The following is a 21559-nucleotide window of genomic DNA, read 5'->3' as shown; positions in this document are numbered from 1 at the left end:
TCTGGCTTGTAGGGTTTCTGCCGAGAGATCCGCTGTTAGTCTGATGGGCTTCCCTTTGATGGTAACCCGACCTTTCTCTCTGGCTGCCCTTAACATTTTTTCCTTCATTTCAACTTTGGTGAATCTGACAATTATGTGTCTTGGAGTTGCTCTTCTCGAGGAGTATCTTTGTGGCGTTCTCTGTATTTCCTGAATCTGAATGTTGGCCTGCCTTGCTAGATTGGGGAAGTTCTCCTGGATAATATCCTGCAGAGTGTTTTCCAACTTGTTTCCATTCTCCCCGTCACTTTCAGGTACACCAATCAGACGTAGATTTGGTCTTTTCACATAGTCCCACATTTCTTGGAGGCTTTGCTCGTTTCTTTTTATTCTTTTTTCTCTAAACTTCCCTTCTCGCTTCATTTCATTCATTTCATCTTCCAGGGCTGATACCCTTTCTTCCATTTGATCGCATCGGCTCCTGAGGCTTCTGCATTCTTCACGTAGTTCTCGAGCCTTGGTTTTCAGCTCCATCAGCTCCTTTAAGCACTTCTCTGTATTGGTTATTCTAGTTATACATTCTTCTAAATTTTTTTCAAAGTTTTCAACTTCTTTGCCTTTGGTTTGAATATCCTCCCGTAGCTCGGAGTAATTTGATCGTCTGAAGCCTTCTTCTCTCAGCTCGTCAAAGTCATTCTCCGTCCAGCTTTGTTCCGTTGCTGGTGAGGAACTGCGTTCCTTTGGAGGAGGAGAGGTACTCTGGTTTTTAGAGTTTCCAGTTTTTCTGCTCTGTTTTTTCCCCATCTTTGTGGTTTTATCTACTTTTGGTCTTTGATGATGGTGATGTACAGATGGGTTTTTGGTGTGGATGTCCTTTCTGTTAGCTTTCCTTCTAACAGACAGAACCCTCAGCTGCAGGTCTGTTGGAGTACCTGGCCGGCCGTGTGAGGTGTCAGTCTGCCCCTGCTGGGGGGTGCCTCCCAGTTAGGCTGCTCGGGGGTCGGGGTCAGGGACCCACTTGAGGAGGCAGTCAGCCCGTTCTCAGATCTCCAGCTGCGTGCTGGGAGAACCACTGCTCTCCTCAAAGCTGTCAGCCAGGGACATTTAAGTCTGCAGAGGTTACTGCTGTCTTTTTGTTTGTCTGTGTCCTGCCCCCAGAGGTGGAGCCTACAGAGGCAGGCAGGCCTCCTTCAGCTGTGGTGGGCTCCACCCAGTTCAAGCTTCCAGGCTGCTTTGTTTACCTAAGCGAGCCTGGGCAATGGCGGGCGCCCCTCCCCCAGCCTCGCTGCCGACTTGCTGTTTGATCTCAGACTGCTGTGCTAGCAATCAGCGAGACTCCGTGGGCGTAGGACCCTCTGAGCCAGGTGCGGGCTATACTCTCCTGGGGCACCGTTTCCTAAGCCCGTCGGAAAAGCACAGTATTCGGGTGGGAGTGGCCCGATTTTCCAGGTGCAGTCTGTCACCCCTGGAAGGGGAACTCCCTGACCCCTTGCGCTTCCCGAGTGAGGCAATGCCTCGCCCCTGCTTCGGCTGGCGCACGGTGCACTCACCCACTGACCTGCGCCCACTGTCTGGCACTCCCTAGTGAGATGAACACGGTACCTCAGATGGAAATGCAGAAATCACCCGTCTTCTGCGTCGCTCGCGCTGGGAGCCGTAGACCGGAGCTGTTCCTATTCGGCCATCTTGGCTCCTCCCCCCCATCAGCAATCATTCTATATTGAGTTTAATTATCTATGTCTTCCTGCCCAATAAGGGTTTGAATTCTCTCAGCCAGGGGCTGTATGTTATTATTAATGGCATATCCATTGCTCAGGAGGGGATTTGGCACAGCGTTAGTACTTGAGAGGATATTCATTAAAAGATTGAATGCACTGGGCGCAGTGCCTCACGCCTGTAATCCCAGCATTTTGGGAGGCCAAGGTGGGCGGATCACTTGAGGTCAGGAGTTTGAGACCAGCCTGGCCAACATGGTGAAACCCCGTCTCTACTAAAAATACAAAAATTAGCCGGGCGTGGTGGTGCATGCCTGTAGTCCCAGCTACTCAGGAGTCTGAGGCAGGATAATCACTTGAAACCGGGAGGCGGACGTTGCAGTGAGCCGAGATCATGCCACTGCACTCCAGCCTGGGTGACAGAGCAAGACTCTGTTTGAAAAAAAAAAAAAAAAATTGAAGAGTAAGTGAGTAGGTGGGTGGGTGAGTGGAAAGCCCAGGAGCAACCTTGACCAAACCAAATGGTGGCTGAGAGATTTGAGGTTTTCTTTCCCCCATGTTACTGAGGAAAGGAGCATAAAAATGACTCAATGACCAAGCATGAAATGCAACCACAGGTGGTGAGAGGGGAAGAGAGAGAAGACCTTCCCCCAGTCCCACCATTGGTGTGGCTGGACCAACCCTGGCACCCTGACCACAAAGCCATTGGGCCGATGAGGCATCTAGTTAGCCACGAAAGCCAGCAGCTCTTGGGGTCTGCTCTGGAGAACTGAGCTCATTGGCTTCTCTGTTTCCCCCTCAAAGGCTGCAAGCCTGCCTCTGCAATTCAGAGGTTCATATGGAAAAGAGAGAAGGGCTTAGATATCTCCTCAGGGAGTTGGGGTTTGCTGCTTTTGGTTTCAAACATTATGTTTCAGTGAACTTACTCTGTCCTTCCGTTGCTGGCCACATGCACTTGGCAGAAAAGTAAAGGGGAGTTTGGACACAACTCTGGTCTCAAGTCCTGACTCTGCCATTCAGTAGCTGTGAAACCTTTGGCAAGTAACTGATGCTCAGTTTCTTCACCTAGAAAATGGAAGATTTTTTTTTCTGCCCTGTAAACCTCAAGATAACGGATCTGAGAGCACTTCGTAAGTGGAAAATGACCAGACACAGGTGGAACTACAGTGGGAGTGCTACTTCTAGCAGCGTACGGCAGCTTTCCATCAGAAGGCCCCCCAGTCTCAGCCTTTTGCCTGTCTCTACCTTGCTATGGATGACTATGGCCCAATCATTCAACTTTTCTGGGCTTTAGTAAAATGGGAAGGATAATTCCTAGCCCTTTGTGGCCAAGTCTTAGAAGGGTTGCTGGATGGCAGAAACAGTGTATATGTGTGCACATTTTACCAGCTCCAGAGAAGGGGCCCCTAAGAACTGCAACTCTCAAAGCAGCCTTCGATGTGAACATCAGCTTCAACACTTACTAGATGACATGTCATAGAACTCCTCTGAGCCTCAGTTTCCTCACTTGTTAAATGGAGACAGTAACACCTACCTCCCTGAACTATTAGGTGGAAAGAAGTGTTTGTCAACAGAAAAGTCACCACTTACCCCTTCACCCTGCCTCGCTGCTTTCTTCTTGCCCTTGTATCACGTAGGCCTCTCAGATCTGATGCTCACTAATTCCTTCTGCCTTTATCTGAGAAGTAGTCACAGTGCCCACCCACAGCAGCCCCCACCCCCACTTCCTGGCCTTAGTACACACACCTTCCCCTCAGTCAGAGATTGCATAAGCCCCTTTTCCTCTTCCTGTCACCTGGCAGGGCATAGCACCAACACACAGTAACACATGCCTTGCAGTGTGGCTCAGGATTCCAGGGCTCTGTCCATTCATGCAAACTGGCCTTGCCAGAAAGAAAAGCTGCTTTGGTGTAAGAGGAGCGTTTTGCAGCTTGGAGGTCAGTACTCTGCCTCCTGTGTCCTCATCCTTGCCCTCTTGTGACTAGCCAGGGGGCCCTGTTTGTTTCCGTCACTTGGTGTGTCCCCCTCGGATTCTAGGTCAGTGCCTGAGAGAGCATCGAGTGGTCAAGGCTTCCACACAAGCCCAGCCTGGAGCTGGTGGTTCCTCAGAGAGCATCTGATCAATGCCCGCCCCACATGGGACAGATGGAGATCCTGAAGCCCATTCAAACAGAGGCAAGGAACTCAGGGCCTTGCACTTGAGCTTTGTCCTCCGGCATTTGCCCCTCCCCTGCTCAGCCCTGCAGATTGTCTTCCAAGGCTTGCACGGAGCCTGAGTAGCTCACGAGAACAGGTCAGAAGAAGGGATTCCAGGGAAGTCCCGAGTTCCCGAAGAAGTTCTCTGGAAAAATTTATCCTATAATTTCTCCTCAGGGCAGTGTCCCCAGGTAACCCATGCCAAAGTCCTAGAGACAAAAGTTGGCAACGCACAGGTTCTTAGATAAACAGCGTTGGCAGTGGCGTGCCTTGAACAGATAGGGGCGCACATACATGGAAGCTGTGAAAAGGGCGGAACGTCAAGTCTACCCCCCTTACCTCCCCCACTCCAACAACAATGGGTTAGAAGTCAAGCTGCCATCCCAGAACCCTAGAGGAGAAGGAGAGTTGTGGTAATGCCAGCTCAGGCCAGGAGCCCAATAGAAAGGCCTGGATGGTGGGATTTGGCCCCAGTCAGCTGCATCCCACAGAACGGACACCTAAGGGAGAGGAGGCTACATCCCTTGTCACAACAGAACCCCAAACCCTGTGCAATGAGAGGCCCCATGTGGATAGGGCTTTGTCTTATCTTGAGGTCTGGGGTGGCCCCAGCAGCATATGAATAGTCAGTGGGGCTGCTCACATCGGGGACTCCCCTTCCCTCCTGCTCACTCTCCTTTCCTAGCTCTTCTTTGCCCAAGCTTGAGATGTTCTGTGTTCTAGTTTAACCAAGGGGGCTGTTCTCTTTGACTAAGTGATTGTCCCTTCATGCCTGGTACCCTACTCTGCCTTTGACTTGTTGTTTAACCTTGGGCATGTTATTTGCCCCTTCAGAGTTACAATGTCTTTATCTGAGCATAAAAAGTTTAGATGGACTAGATCAGTGGGTGGGGAAGAGCCTCAAAGCCTATCATAGGGAGGCTGGGGGAGGGGAGAACAGGGAACACTGAGCCAGGAGTCTCCAGGTCCCACTCCTACCCCACCTTGCTTCAATCAGAGCCATGCTGTTTTTATTTGTTTTATATATTGGGGTGTCACATAGGATTCAATTTTGGGGGGTAGAAGTCTGCATCTAACGAAGTTTTAAAAGCTAATGAACCAGATATATTCTTCTTGCACTTGAGCCTCAGTTACCTTCTGAGTGATGATTGCATGACATAATACAGGTAAAACACTTAGAACAGCATCTGGCACATACTAATGACAATGGCAAGAATAGTCACCATTTATTGAGCACTGACTATGTGCCAGGCATTGTTCAAAGGTTGTATACTTGGATCAACTCATTTGATCCTTCCAAACTTGCACAGAGAAATCTGGCAACCTGTCCAAGATCACACAACTAATGAGGGGCAAAATGGGGATCTGAATACAGGCCGTTTGTCTCCAGCACTCTCATTCTTAATCAGTATATGTATTGTTTCCCAATATATATTTAGGTTTATTCTTATTGTTGTTGTTTTCATTTGAAAATTATTGTACCTCTCATCTGTAAAATGGGCTGAGTTCAACTCACAGTATGACTGTGTGACTAAAATCAGATCATGACTGTGGAGTGGGGGATCTAGAGCCTGCTCTGGCAGCCAGGCCAGGCTGCACAGTGCCCTTGTGTTGGTATGCCAACTCTACTGAGGTAAAAAGCCTACAGTCTGGAACTGCCTCTCCAAACAGTGGACAGTGGAAAAGGGCTGAGTTTGCTAAGAAAGTAAGGACTGGCTCATGTGCTCGGAGCCTAGAAGAAGAAACCAGGCAGCAGAGTTAGTGGTAACTTATAAGGTAGCTGGATGCCCCACATAGGACAGGACTCTACTGATTTGCTGCGTTTAAGCACTCACTGACCCTATCACTCTCAATCTCCTCCATTCGTCTGGTTTGGCCTTCCTCCTTCCCTTTTTACTCCTCTTTTGGCCCCCTCTACTTTTCTCTTCCTCTCTCTTCCCTCTCTTTGCTCAGCAAGACTCATAATAACTTGCTAAACCACAACCCTCATATTTCTTCTATTTCCACTTTCCAGGGGAATTTTGCAGCTGGTCCCGACTGTTTCTCCTGATTGATCCTCCCTTCTCTGGCCACACTCATCTCTTCTTTGACCCCACCCACCTTCCCCATGCTAGTTTCCTTGACTTTAACCCTTTCAGCGGTGCATTGGTAAATTGCAGAGTCTTGCCCTTTCCCACCTTTACTTGGAGGTCAGAGCCACAAACTCACTGCATAAGTCTCTTCCCTTTTCTGGGTCTCAGTTTCCCATCTGTCAAAGGTTGAAGGGGAGTAATGCAGGTTTGACTAAATGCTATCTGCAGAGCTTTCTAGCTGTAATTTCCAACAGTTTTACATCTGATCAATAGAGAAAATTGAATTTTCTTGGCCACATCTTTCTACTTCCTCTCTCTCTCTATATATGTATTATACATTGGGGGGTGGGTGGGGGGCATGGGGAACTTTGAAATCATTACTTGGAGCCAGAATCTGAGGAGCTAGGAGCTGAAGGAGGTAGAGGTGGTGAAACAAGAGTTGCAGAATTTTCAAAGTAATGAAAGCACACTGGGGCAGTGAGGCTGGGCCAGTGCCCACTTGGTGGAGGAGCAGCATTTTGCAAGCCAAGTAACTTTAGAAAAATGGTCCTCTCAGCTGAGTTTGGCTTCAAAGGAAGGTCAAGTAGCTGTGTGCCCAGAACCAGGGCAGGAGCAGAGCATCAGCACCTTCAGGTGTAGCATGACTCTGGGGATTCAGTTCCATACCCCCGGCATCACCACCTTCCCGTTCTGGACAAACTGGAACAAGAGGCAATGGGGACACAGCCCCCAAGGGGCCAAGTTTCTGTTTCAAAGGTGCTTACAGTCAAGTTGCAGTAACAAGCATGGAGATAAATAGGGCCCCCCTTACAGTTTCCAAGGTGCTTTCAATCTCTTTTCTCATTTGGCCCTTACACCAACCCTGTGGGACAGGAGAAGAGGACATGTTTATGCCATTTACAGAGCAGACAACTGAGGGTCAAAGGGGTGATAGAATTTGCTGAAGCTGATCTGACCAGCAAGCAGAGAGCTGAGACTTAAATCTAAGTGCTTAGACTCCAGAGCCAACGCTCTGTTCAAAACTTTTTTTAAAATTTTTTTGAGACAGGGTCTCATTCTGTCACCCACGCTGGAGTGCAGTGCCACGATCACGGCCCACTGCAGCCTCAACCTCCCAGGCTCAAGCCATCCTCCTACCTCAGCTTCCTGAGTACCTGGGACTACAGGCATGTACCACCACACCTGGCTAATTATTATTTTTTTTGGTAGGGGCGGGGTCTCCCTATGTTGCCCAGGCTGGTCTCAAACTCCTGGACACGAATGATCCTCCCACCTTGGCCTCCCAAATTGCTGGGATTACAGGCATAAGTCACCACGCCCAACCTCACATTTTCAATAGCTTTGGCAATAGAAGATTTCTGGAAAGCAAAAACAAACAAACAAACAAACAAACAAAAAACAACAACCTTTTCAGAGCGGCTAACTCTGGAAAGTGAGAGTGAAAGATTATAGGTTGGAATTTTCACTCAGAACATGTATTTTATTTTTAATCCATATGTGAAAGGAAATAGCTCAAAATACAAGGCATGATTCATGCTATAAGACAGATACACAGTATGATGGGGATTTGAAAGAGGGAGGGAACAGTATTTGAGCTGAGCTTCAGAGAATGGCAGAGGTCTAAACAGGTTGAGATGGGGTTTGGGGGGAGCCTGAGAATCTCAGAGATTGCACAAGTTAGCCATTCCAACCCAGCAGCTGTTGCTGACTTCTGAGACAACGGGCTTGCCTAGAAGGAATTCTTCCTAAACAATTAGTTGCATATAGTGAGTAGGATTTCCTGTTTTCTTTCCTTTCCTCATTTTATATTGTGAGGTACCTGAGCCAGATCTCGGGGCTTGGGAAACACCTGCTGTATCCACAAGCCATCTACCTGGGCTACAACCTCGGCTTGCTCCGAGATGTCCAGCCGAGCCGGGCCAGTTTGGCCAGACACAGACACGTACAGAAGGAGCCACAGGAACCAGCAGACTTAAAAACAGAAGAGGGCCCCAGCCAGGCCCGTCTCCTGCCCCACAATTGCTTTGAACTTTTTCACCCATCCATGATTCAGTGTCCAACTATCAGATGATCAGACGAATTATATTTTTGGCAAATCACATTGTTCACATTTTTAGAAAATCAAGGCCCAAAAAAGTCTTAAACATAGCGTGTAGGAGCTCAAAGGACCTGAGGGACAACGCGATCCAATCCTTTCATTTTAATGATAGGGAAATTGGGGCCCAGAGAGAAAAAGGGACTTACCCAAGGAGGCAGAGTCTGTTAGCAGCCAAGTCAACACATTATGCCTGGTTGTATTTCAGCCCCAGTGATGAATGACCCTTGCTGCAAACCGGGCCTCAAAGGGGCTCATTGGCAGACGTGAGAAGGAAAGAACATCTGGTCTTTGGAGACCTGAAGTGTATGAGGCACATCTGATCCTTCCATCACTCCACCCCAAGTTCCCCTCTGGCCTGCTACTGCCTTCCTGGAGTGGGGGTGGAGCTGGAGCCAGGATTCAACATCTGCCCTCTCCATCCCAGAGGCCCGGGGGCTCATTCCTGAGGTCTCAGCTCCTGCTTTCTTATTCTCAAATCAGACTTCTGGCTAGAGAAAACATCTTCCCCTCCCCCTCCACTACTGCCTGGGCTAGTCATGGTGGTAATTTGATAGTCATGAAATAACTATAATTTCTGTATTGTCTGGGATCTTATAGAGCACTGCCACTCCCATTATCACACTTAAGGTCCCACAACAACCCAGGAGTTGGGTATTTGGATTCTTATTTTAAAACTGAGAAAACTAGGGCAAGGCATGGTGGCTCATCCCTGCAATCCAAGCACTTTGGGAAGCCGAGACGGGTGGATCACCTGAGGTCAGGAGTTTGAGACCAGCCTGGCCAACATGGCAAAACCCTGTCTCTACTAAAAATACAAAAATTAGGCTGGGAGCAGTGGCTCACGCCTATAATCCCAGCACTTTGGGAGGCCGAGGCAGGTGGATCACCTGAGGTCAGGAGTTCGAGATCAGCCTGACCAACATGGTGAAACCCCGTCTCAACTAAAAACACAAAAATTAGCCAGGCATGGTGGTGCATGTGTGTAATCCTAGCTACTCGGGGAGGCTGAGGCAGGAGAATTGCTTGAACCCGGGAGGCGGAGGTTGCAGTGAGCCGAGATCGCATCTTTGCACTCCAGCCTGGGCAACAAGAGTGAAACTCCATCTCAAAAAAAAAAAAAAAAATTAGCCGGGCATGGTGGTGCGTGCCTGTAATCCCAGCTACTTGGGAGGCTAAAGTGGGAGAATCAACTGAACCCAGGAGGTGGAGGTTGCAGAGAGCCAAGACTGCACCACTGCACTCCAGCCTGGGCAACAGAGCAAGACTCCATCTCAAAAAAAAAAAAAAAAAAAAAAAAAAAAAAAACCTGAGAAAACTGAGGCTTAGAGATGTGATGACACAGCTAATAACTGACAAAGTCAGAATTCAGACCCAGAGGTTTATGAATTTTCCAGAAACTGTATTCTTTCCACCACTCTAAGGCTACCTTTTTTGCTTGTTTCTTGGTAAGGATGGATAGATGGATGAATGGATAGATGGATGGATGGATGCATGGATGGAGCAAACAGTTCCCAAGCACTCTGTTTGTGGCTGGCTCTGTTTCAGATGTGAGGATACAGAGAAAAATGAGATGTTTCTACCCTCAAGGAGCCTACTGTTTTACTTTGTGGCTCTCAGACTTTTGCATCCCCAAAGTAACTCCAAAGAACAGAAAGAATTTATTCCCCACACAGGCCCGAGGAGTTGGAGGAGAATCTCACACAGCCAACCACAAGTGAGAATTTTTTTTCAAGTCTCCACTTTTATCTTATGAATTCATGGGAATTTTTTTTTTTTTTTTTTTTTTTGAGATGGAGTTTTGCTCTTGTCACCCAGGCTGCAGGGCAATGGTGCGATCTCGGCTCACTGCAACCTCTGCCTCTGTGTTCAAGTGATTCTCCTGCCTCAGCCTCCCAAGTAGCTGGGATTACAGGCATCCGCCACCACACTTAGCTAATTTTTGTATTTTTAGTAAAGACGGGGTTTCACCATGTTGGTCAGGCTGGTCTCGAACTCCTGACTTCAGGTGATCCACCCGCCTTGGCCTCCCAAAGTGCTGGGATTACAAGTGTGAGCCATCATGCCCAGGTAATTCATGTGAATTTTTTATGCTATTCCACAACAATTATATGCTTGTTTTAATATGAAAATTTTGCCCCCAGATCTTTTTGGAAAAAAACAAGCCAATCCAGGCAGATGCTCTTGGAAGCATCTTCTGGGAAGAGGTTCTGCTTACCCATAACCTCAGGGGAGACAATGGTATGTTTTTGTATGGTGAAGGCCTTGTTATTCCATGAAACTAAAATTTTGGTAAATAGACTATGTGTGTTTGCACACTACACATGTGACACATGTACATGTGTACCTGTAGAAGCTCCAGATTGTAGGCAGAGCTGGTTTCCTTGCAGGGCTATGTTTCTTTGGCACCCCAAAATGATCCACACTTTTACCCTGGCAACTATCTGTGAACTAACCATGTTCCTCAGCCCAGAAACTAGAACTGAAAAGAACAGTAGGGGTTCTGGAAGGTTGTTTTGTTGTTGTTGTTATTGTTGTTGTTGTTGTTGTTTTTGGTAAAAGACCTGTTGTATTGCCCTTCTAGCAACAGTGGTAGGGAAACAAGATGGCACCTGCCTCCCAGTGACTCACAGCTGAGAGGGGAGAAAGCCAGGCAAACTTATGACAGCGCATCTGGGGCGATGAAGTAGTTATCCCGAGAGATATCTGGGGACTGACAAAGCACTTCCCTGCTTTTGCTGGGCTTCTTAAAACAAAAAGCACATACTTGGTAAGGCCTGAATGTTGTTCTGCTGTTTGCGCATTGTGTAATTAATTACTGTCTGTTTTTTCTTGGTTTTAATTGAAGGTTCTGAGTGCCAGCCTACTTTGGTCATCCTCAGGGAAACAAGAAAGGAGACTTGGACTCTTTCTTGGGCCATAGGTTAAAGGGAGCAGGACATCTCTGGGGAACAGATGTGCTGATAACGGTAGTGAGATCAAAGTATGACAGCTCCAAGTGGCCAAGGGGGTGAAGGGCTGGAGATTATAAAACAATTGCCCCTCCCCTCCTTAAAAGTCTCCTTTTGGCCTTTTTCTTTCTCCAAACCTTGAAGGGTTTTGTGTTTTGTTTTTAATAAGGGAGGCTGTTCCCTTCCCCTGTGGAATGTATTCCCTGAAATATCCTGCTCCAGGGACAAATGAACACAGAGTTGGAAGCCTCTGTTCTCAGGAGCCCTACTTCCTATGTTTTCATTTTTCTTCTCAAAAAGCAAACCAAACTAACTCTTCCTGTTTCTGGGCTTGGGATGTGGAAGGTCACACAGCAGGAACCCTTTAGCAAACAGGTCAGAAGGGGCCTCTGAAAGCTGCCCCTTGGCTGCCCTGCCATGGGGGGAGGGCTGTTTGAATGGAATTTAGTTTTATGGAAAGAAGAGAAGGATGAGCAGAATGACTTTCAGGCTGTGGTGAGGGAAAGGCTCTGCTTCTGACACCAGCTTGTTCTGCTTTGCCTCTGCCCTCTCCCCAGGCAGACCAAGTCTTGGGAGCCATGGAGCTTTCACAAGCTCAGCTACTGATCTTCAGCCATTGGTCACTGTCAGTCAGGAGTACGTGTAGTGAAGAGTGATCAGGACTGTGAGAAATGATTTTAGGAGCTAGGAAAGGACAGATTCTGGGGAGCACATTATAGATGAGTAGAGACTTAGGTTTTAGTCTCAGTTTTGCTGCCAACTAGCTCTATGCTGTTGTGCAGATCACTTAGTTTCTCTGGGCTTCATTCCCCAGCTGCAATGAAAACACTGGACTGTATGAGCTATAAGATCCCTCCTACCTTAGACTTTGGGAGATTCTAAATGCCAGCAGATTGGCCTTAAGGAAGAAGGAACACACTACTTCCAAGGGGTGAAAATAGGACCACTGGGTGGAAGTTGTTGTAAGGCAGATTCTGGCTCAATATAAAGAACTTTTAACAGTATAGAATGAAAAAGGATGCTTCACCATACCTGAAGAGTTTGGTCAAAGCCCAAGTTGGGCATGTAGCAGGAAAGGTAAAAAAGGGAAAATTGAACACCAGATTCGAGCCATGATCGCCAACATTTAATGCAGCCAACTACAGTCTCCAAATGAAACTTTAACGCCGCCAACTCCAGTCTCCAAATGAAATGTTCATGGAACCTTCGAAAAGTCAAATAGGTTTAGTTGAATGAAGCAGGAATGAGATATCCCATAACTCTGTCTTCCTCTCATGTCCCCTAAGACACTAGGGGACACTAGGGCTCCTCAGTACTCAGCTTCAAAAGCACGGGTTAATATAGTCCTTAAGTGCCCTTCCTGCCTTGAGATGTGGGCGACCTCCAAATTTCAAGAGTTTGGTGAAAATGTGTTTTACATGGATTTGCACCATTGGCTGGAACCACTGGATCCTCAAGGCCCTGTCTCAAGAGGTTTTGTCATCTGGAGCCAGTGGGGCTCTATGTTGATCTGTAATAGCTAGTTCAGAGCTGAAATGATAGGGAAGAAAGTCTGCTGAAAGGAAGAAGTCACCAGTCTGATTACCAGAAGTTCTTTTGCTATGCCATCAAAAATAAAAGCCAGTTCTTGGCAGACTCATTGTTTATGTGAGGCCTTATGCTTAGTTCTGGAATCCAGGGGTCAGTCAGATATAGCCATTGTACACCAAGAGCTCATGGTCTATGGGAGAGACAGGAAAGAAAAAAGGCCAATGCAGAACAGTGTGATGTTTTATAATGTAATAGCTACGGACAAGATGGAAAGGGAGGCCAGAGTGTGGCTTGACAGGCCAAGGAGGGGGCTGGCAACAACACACTCAGTGGAGAGTCCAATATGAGAATTCACTGTCTGTCTAGGAAATAGCGAGTTGTCCCATGGGGCTCAGAAATATAGGAACGAGGTGGGAGAGGAAGCAAGAAAGATAGGCTGTCTAAGCTTGAGAGACCTTGAATGCCAGAGCGAAGAAGTTGGTCTTCAACCAAAGGTGGGAAACAACCAAAGATTTTTGAGGATGCCTAAGATTTTCTTTTAAAGAAAGAACTTTGGCAGCAGTATGGAGGGTGAACTGGAAGGGCGAGCATGGTGGCAGGAAGACCAGTTAGGTAGTGGTTGCAACCATCGAGGCCAGAGCTGCTAGGGCCCAGATGGAGGGCAATGCTAGTGTGAGTTACAAGAAAAGGGGGTAGATTTAGGAAGCCTTATGAAGAGGTCCCATGCACACATCTAAATGGCAGCAAATTAGAAAGATGGAGTCCAGGTAACGTCCGTGATTCTTGCTGGAGTGGCTGGGTGCATAGGGCTGCTTTAACCAAGAAAGCGGATTCTGGAGAAAGAGGAGGTTTCCAGAGAAATGATAAAGACTTATGATCTTTAGTGTTGAGTTTGAAGGATCCACAGGACCTTCTGGTGGAAGTGTCCAATAGCACTTCCCAGGTCCTTTTCAGACCTGTCTTTCCACCTGAAGTTCCCATGCCCTCTCCAGCTCCTGATTTGGGGTGGCCTACACTGTGAAAATGTTCATCTAGGCTATACCTAGGGAGATGTACCTGACCTGCCTCTCTAAACCTAGACCTAATACTGTCTTGCACTCTTGAAAACAGCAACTGAGACCCTGGGCTTCCCAGCCTCTTAGGCCACAAAAGAAGCCCTTACACTCCTCCACAGGCCTGGAAACCCTTCCCCCCATCCCAAAGAACACCTTGAAATTGCCCTTTCCACTGACCCTATCCCCACCTCCCCTTCCTTTCAACCTGACTTCTGGAGGAGAGGGGGCCAGCGTGCAAAATCAAAATCTTGAGACCCTCTAGTTCAACATTCTCATTTTGCAGACAAGGAAACTGAGGCCCAGGGAGCAGAGGTGACTAACTCAAGGTCACAGAAGGAGTTAATGATGGAGACGAGACTAGATCCTAGGTCTCTCAAGTCACACACAGCCCAGCATTTTTACCTTGGCTGAATTCACTGTGGATCATGGTTAAAAGATTTCCTGTCTCAAATGATAATAAATTCCAGATGCTCCCTAACTAAGTAGATCTTTGTACTATTCCAAGTTGCTGGGTAAAATATCTGTCAAATGTTAGATAAGCCATGCCCTGCAAATGTTCTTTGTAAAATAACAAATGTTAAATGACTAGATCTGTCAAGACTTCGTTATAAAAATGATTTGGTCATTTTCAAAAGAAAGGATATGGATTGAATTATTATTATTCTGATGACTTTCATATGCTTAGTATTTTTGTCCATTGCCCTTCTGAGCCTTAGAGGTGACAGACACCCAATAGCATGTTAAATAAATGTATTTGTTTCTATTTTCTACCGTTCAAATCTGTCTCCCCGCCCACTCAGAGCTTGGGGGAGGGGTCTGGGGCAGCTGATGGATGAGTCTGATGCTGAGGCCAAGCCTGCAGCCAGACTGGAGCCAGTTGGGTTGTGAGCAGGGGCTCTTGTTACAGGCAAACTATTACCCCACCAGGCCACCTCAGCCACTTCAGCAGGAGCCTGGAGTGAAGCCCCGAATGGCTCCAGGCAACAAAAGGAGCTTTGTGCACTGGGAGCAGGGTGTCTTGGGGAAGATTTGGTGCAAAGGTGGTGGGAGGGAAGGTCAGCAGCCTCCTCACCTCTGTGGGCTGCTGGTAAGCGAGCTAATGAACTCCGCGGAGTGTGGGGTTTGTAAGTCAAAGAGTCATTGAATTTCAGAGCAGCAAGATACCTTAGAGGTCATTTAAAGCAAGCTATTCATTTTATAGTTAGAGACACTAAGGCCCAGAGAGGGAAAGGGACAGGCCCAAGGACACACAGCTGGCAAAGGTCACAGCCAAAACTGGAACCTAGAGCTTCTGGCCCCAATCAAGTATTCTCACTTCAGCACTTAAGAGGCAGTTTTGAATTGTGGGTTTTATTTGGAGGAAGCAGGTTCCTTTTAGGCTCCAGGACCTTTCCAACTTAGGAGCAATTTGTGCTCAAGCAACAGGATGTGTGGGCCTGGAAGAAATATGAAGTGATGCTGGGAGCCTGAGAGCATGCAGCACGTCTTGGAGTGAGTCCCTAAGGCCTGAACCTCCTCCTGAGCTGCTGGTTTTACTACCACTAGCTCTGTGTTTCTCAGTGTTTGATATATATGTTGGCATAGGATGATTTGGGGTGGTACATTGGCATCTGCATCATGATAGATATATATTTAATTTACTACATATTAGGAAAAATGTAACTAGTGCCTCAAAACCTAATTTCATAGATATTATGGCTTAGGGTGAGGTTATTATTTAAAATCAGGTTGATTTAAAGAAAAATATTAAGTACTTAATGGCATGGATGGTGTGATGGCAAAAATTCTGAAGTTGGTTCACAAATAAGTGACATTTGGGAAACACTGTGCTAGTGGCTTCTTGGACTGTGATAGCAGGGACTTCAAAGGTAATTCAGGTCATTCTCTTGGGCCTGGGCAGCACCACATGTGTTGAAGCCAGTTGGATGTTCCTAATGCTCTCCTATAAGGTGGTACCAAGTGATCCTATGACAGCCCTTACAAGGTTTCCTCTGTCAGTGGGACCACTAGAACAAAAGCAATGATGTATCAGATAAATCTTTGCTTGATTCACCCTAATAGAAGGAAGATGAGCTGAGCGTGGCAATGCACTCCTGTAGTCCCAGCTATTGAGGAAGGAGGCTGAAGTGAGAGGATCCCTTAAGCCCAGAAGATTAAGGCTGCAGTGAGCTATGCTGCACCACTGCACTTCAGCCTGAGTGACAGAGACCATGTCTCACAGAAAAAAAAGAAGGAATGAAGGAAGGAAGGAAAGAAAGAAAGAGAAGAGAAAAAAGAGAAAGAAGGAGGAGGAGGGAGGGAGGGAAGGAAGGAAGGAAGGAAGGGTAGGAAGGAAGGAGAAAGAGAAGGAGAAAGAAGAAAGACAGAAAAGAAAGAGAGAGAAAAAAAGAAAGAAAGAAAGAGAAAGAAAGAGGGAAATTATATACAACTGTCAGCCTGGAGTCAGTATTTTGGCTTTTTTGTCACTAAAAAGTCCCTGGCTGGTCCTCTCCTCTACCACTTCTGTTCTGCTCTGGTCGCACTTGGGAGAAATGGCTTAGGAGAATGGGGCAGGCTCAATGTCCAGATGAGAACATTGAGGTTCAGAGAGGGGAAGGTTCTTACTTGGTATCATTCCACCATGAGTGGCACAGTCACGACTGGGTCCCAAAAGAATGCTGATTCTACCACCCCATATTTCCTGCCCGGAGATTCCTGCTCCACGAACCTTTCTGCAGCTCCCCTCAGCCCCACCCCCAGGCCAGTCAGGCAGTGCCAGCCCCCATCGCAGTCTCATCTAGCACAGCTCACTTGATTCAGACCTTCTAAACTCATCGAGGTCCAAGAAGCTGCTAACACTGATCACCTCTAAGAGGACTGCTGGGTGGTTGGGGACTTGGGGTGAGAAGAGACTTTGTATTTTTGTACCTCTTGAATTTTGAAACCTGTGAAGGTATTACCTATTTCTCAAATAATACATAATAAAACAGACGAAGCGTTCTGCTCACTCCCTGACCTAAATTTCAGAAACAATCACATTCGTTCAGTACTTTGACATTTTTAATGCGCTGTCTATTGTGATCCATACAAGAGTCCTATGCAATAAGCTCCATTTTGTAGATGTAGACACCAGCCCAGACAGAGGAAGCTACTTTTCTGGGCTCACACAGTGAATCTATAATGAAATTTGGGCTAAAATCCAGGTGCCTTGATTCCCAGTGCCTTGCTGCTACCATTTCCACATCCACATAAACTCATAATTTATGCCAGATTGTTTTTGAATCAGCCTGAGACAATGTGTTCCCATTTGCCTTTAAATAGACATTTTCAAACTTTAACCTAAGAAATAGCAGAAAGACCAGTCCCATCTCAACTTTGTAGGTGGCAACCTCCTCTGCCTGACCCCACCCCATAAAAGATAGTCCTATCTCCTCTGGAAGCCACAGACCACTCAGCCACTTGGTGCCCACCCTCTCAGAGCTCAGTGCTGGCACCTCTGCCTGGCACAGATATTTTAAAGAGGTAACTTGGCAGCTGTGGGTGCGTTCATCTAAGGGGGTCACTATTTCAGGGCCCGAGGGGTTTCTTTTAGCCTCTGCAGCTGGTGTCTCTGAAATGGAGAAGTGTGTCCTTCCCCTAGTATGGGCAGTGCACAGACCTTGTGCCCCCAGAAGTCTCTGTTGCAAAGCAGAAACTGTGCAGCAAGAAGCCTTGGAATGATGATGAGGGGGAAAGGCAGGGTGGGGAAGTGGAGAAGCAGTGTATGCTGTATGCTGATCAAAGCAGTGTTCCTGTTTCAAAATAAATCCTCTCTTCTCTGCTGTCATGGCAATGCAAATAAACCCCTCACCTATCAGTTCTTGTTTTGTAGCAGCCACCACCCAAAAACTCAGAGTCGTAAGATGGAAACGTCCTTGGGAAGTCACTAGAATCCTCTCTCTGCATCCTGGTGTGATTCGCCCAAACCAGCTCCAACTACTTTGGAAGGTCCTTATTAGTAAGGGTTCTGGTTGTCTCTTCCAACGTCTTCCCAAGATGCCTTGCACAGGCCCTTAGCATGCCACTTGTTAATTGATGCCTTTCTGTTTTGGCAACCCCAATCCTAACTGTCACCTAGAAGCTATGCTCATTCAAGTCATGAGTTCATCCTGATGAAAAATTGGAGCCAATGGGAATGGCTGAAGTCAGGCTAGAGCCAGGAGGATGGCCTCGATGACCTCAGCAAAGCCCAGCTGATACCAGGAGTTCAGGCTCCAGCACCAAACTCTTCCCTGGCCAGTAGCCTTCTTTCTCTTCCTCCACAAAGCTGTTATCCCTCTCTAGACAACTGTATCCTTCTCAACGGAAGCTAGTTGCTCCCAGTATGCCATCCACTTATCCACACCCAAGTAGGACACCAGAGGCACCAGGCAGATGGGAAGTTGGGCTTAAAGAAACTTGTGAGAGAACAAAAGGAAAAGGCTACATATATCCCCTCAGTCTAATGAACTCCAAAGCCTACCTGCTGTTGGAAGCCTTCTAGATAAAGCAAGTGCTGGGAATATAACAGACACTGAACCCCAAATTCCAAGTCTCCTTCCTTTACCCTCCACTTACCTGTTTTCTCTCCTAAGGCATCTCCCACCCCTAATACACTTCCCAGTGGAAAGAAGGCATTTGAGAACAAGAGAAGTATATGGGTGGCTGCCACTTGCTGAAAGCTCTGGAGAGAAGTCCTCCCCTGGCTCTCTGACAAGAGCAAAACCTCCAGCTGAGAAATAAAGAGGCTCTGCACGTGAGGCAAAAAGCAGGGCCCGAGGAGGACAGCAAATGCCCAGTGGAGGGAGACAGAGACGATGTCTCCGGCTTTTGCATCTCGGCCGTTGGCTCTGCTGCCCAGGGACCTGATCAGCTGCCCCATGAGGACTACTGAGAAGCTCAGTCTTTTTGTATGCCACTTGCAATGCCCACCTCGTGTACTTACCAGCATTCTTCTTCACCTGCAGCAATGGGAAGCACTGCAAAAGAAACAGAAAAGAAGTCAAGGCATTGCAGAGATGCAATATCCGAACTGAAAGGGATCTTAAAGTTAGCAAGTTCGATCTACCCATTTTACAGAAAGACACACGGAGGTCCAAAGAAAAGGAAAATGAAGTAAGGAGCAAAGTGGAGCCCAGACCCAGACTCCTGGCTGCCCACTCCATACAACTGTACTTTCTGCTACCCCATGGCTGATCCTGCTGGTTCACTTCACTCTCCCTGAATGGAGAAGGCCCCCAGGTCAGGGGATTGGAGACACTCTGCCACAGCTCACAGTACTGTTCCGAGGCCTGATAAGAAAGATTATTAAAGAATAAGTCAACATTTGCTTGGCACATACCATCCTTGGTATAGCATCAACAAGGCTAGAAACAGGATGTGTTGGTGGCAAGGGCAGTATTCAGAATTGGAGAGCCCAAGTTCAGGGCCACCTTCCCCTGCTTACCGATTATGTGACATTGAACATCACTCATAACCTCTTTAGCTTCAGCGTCTGCATTCATCAGACTAGGAGAGCAATAATCCCGACTTCACAGGCTTTGTGACAAATTAACATACATAAAGGCACTTTTTAAAATGATTAAGCACTCTATAAATTCATGCATTCAACAAATATTTATACAGTACCAGTGCTCTTCAGAGCACTATGCTAGATGCTAAGGATATAGCAGTGATCTAGACAGATGAAATCCTTATGCAGCTGAACTCTTAGTAGGAAGAGACAAACAATAAATAAGTAAACAAAGAAATCAGGAAATTTCAGGCATCACTAAGAACCAAGAAGGAGAAACTTTTCAAGACAGGATGAGGTAGAGAGTGATTGAGTAGGGGGAATAGAGAGGTGGCCCGAGGGGTCTCTCTAAAGAGCTGAACTTTGAGCAGAGACCCAGATGGCAAGAAGTTGTCAGCAATGTGAAGAGCTAGGTGAAGAGCATTTCAGGTGGATGGCGAAGAGAGAAATGAAGGCCAAATTATGAGAGGCTTTGAAGGCCAGGGTAAGGATTTGGACTTTGATTCAAATTACAGTAGGCAGCCATTGGTGGATACAGAGCAGGAGAATGACAAGACCTGATTTCTACCTTCAAAAGGTCACTCTGGCTGCTGGGTAGGAAATGGATTGTAGACCCAGAGTGGAAGTGGGGAGATCTGTTAGGAGGCTTTTGCAGCAGTTCAGGCAAACAATGTCAGTGGCTTGGGCTAAAATGGTAGTTGTAGAGACATTCATTCAATAGTTAAGGAGGAGAGAAAAGAAAGAAGGAAGGAAAGAAGGGGACTTCTCAGAGGTAGAAGGGTCTTCTTGCCTGCTCTCCTTTTACACAGCCAGCCTCTAAACCAACCAAGTGGTTATCAGGAAAATAGTTGCCATAGTATGTGTCTATCTCTTACCCTCTGCACAATGTCTGCCATACCAGGTGCAGACACTTGACCACAATGCTTCCTAATCCTAAGAGATTTGTCTCAGCCTTAGATTACCCTAAAATGACTAAAGGTCTGATCCACCCTCGTAGCCCACAATTGGCCACAGGAGAGAGGAGGGATGGGGGATGTCCTCCCGAGTGTTCACTGGCAGGACCCTCGAGGGATGTTGGTGTGAAGGAGATAAAAAGTTCTAGAATGAGATCGGCATGACCAGAGGAGAAAGACCAATAGCGACAGATATGAAAGTTTGCTACAAAGCTACAAAGTGGAACTGTGATTAAGCAAGTCAATATAATTCTCAGTGTAGACAAAGGGGGAGGAAAGAAGAATGAGAAAGGGTGAGAGAGCAGAAGAGAAGGACAAAGCAGGCCCCTGTGAGGTCTTAAATGTGACAGTTCTTGGAAATTAAGAGATGAACTGATGGGTGGGACAGACTGTACTCTATGCTCTAGTCATATTAAATCTCCTACTCCCCCACCCTACCAGCCCAACCCATCATAGTTTTAACAGAATTACAGATAGTTCAGGAGATAACTAGGCCTTAAATTTAGGGATTTATAGGTTGCAAATGAGTGACCTTCTTTGGCCATTACAACCATCCTGCATGGTAGATTTTATTATCTTCATGTGACACATAAGGCAAATGGGGCACAGAAGTGAGATGATTTGCTCAAGGTCAAGGTAAACATCAGAACCAAGTCTATGCTTGAGATCAATAGGGCTCCCAATTTTATGGCACTCTATTTTTTTCTCTCTGAGGTCCAGAATAACCTGGATTGGATCAGGCCCATGAGTCCCACTCTGCTTTTGACCTTAATCTTGATGCTATTTTAGTAGCTGAAAGACTTACAGGGGAAGATCCATATGAACTTTTGCATCAAAGATTTCTGCTACAAAGTGAAGGCCTTTTTTGTTTCCTTGTTGTAGAACATATCCCTCTGATTTGGAGGTTCTGAACCCAGAGGCCAAGAATCCAACAGTTATAAAGACAGCCACTCTAGAAGAAGACCAGGATTAGTGGTGACAATCTTCTCATCCAGTGGGTCATTCATTCATATATTCCTTTATTTATTCACTCATTCATTAGGTACCTCCTCAAAGCTAAGTCCTGTGCTAGGTACTCAGGGATTCATATAGATCAGACATATTACCTGCCCTTGATGAACTCTCAGCTCAGAGGGGGAGTCGATTACATGCACAAATCATCACAATTCAATGTGAGTGCTATTGGAAAGTATAAAGCCTTGTGGAACTGAGCAGAAGGAGTAATTTGTTGCTGGGAGTGGGGACACATTGTCATAGGACCCTCATGAAGGAAGTAGTGTTTAGAACAGGTCTTGAAAGCTAATCAGTTGTTCATCAAGAAGACAAGGGGGCAAAGAGCCTGGCAGGTAGAAGGGAGAGACTAGAAAAGGATGAGGATGTACCAAAGCCTGTGGTTTGTCCCACCCGTCAGTTCATCTCATTTCCCAGAACTGTCACATTTAGGACCTTGGTCTAGCTGGAGAGCAGAGTGCCAGACAGAGAGTAGGAAATGAATCTGCAGCAG

At 46.9% G+C, this 21559-nt stretch overlaps 1 protein-coding gene across 2 annotated transcripts in view; it reads right to left on the bottom strand.

Moving 5' to 3' along the window:
* STARD8 (StAR related lipid transfer domain containing 8) overlaps nt 1-21559 on the bottom strand; it is an 84647-nt gene that overhangs the window by 47971 nt on the left and 15117 nt on the right. For both annotated transcript variants that reach the window (XM_054544676.2, XM_024240381.3), the window contains exon 2: nt 18536-18569. In XM_054544676.2, the coding sequence (XP_054400651.1) occupies nt 18536-18569 (34 nt within the window). The remainder of the gene's footprint in view (nt 1-18535; nt 18570-21559) is intronic.

Source organism: Pongo abelii, chromosome X, assembly GCF_028885655.2.
Source record: "Pongo abelii isolate AG06213 chromosome X, NHGRI_mPonAbe1-v2.0_pri, whole genome shotgun sequence".
Classification (NCBI taxonomy): domain Eukaryota; kingdom Metazoa; phylum Chordata; class Mammalia; order Primates; family Hominidae; genus Pongo; species Pongo abelii.
Note: the sequence above shows the minus strand (reverse complement) of the source record. Positions and strands in the feature narration are given on the sequence as shown.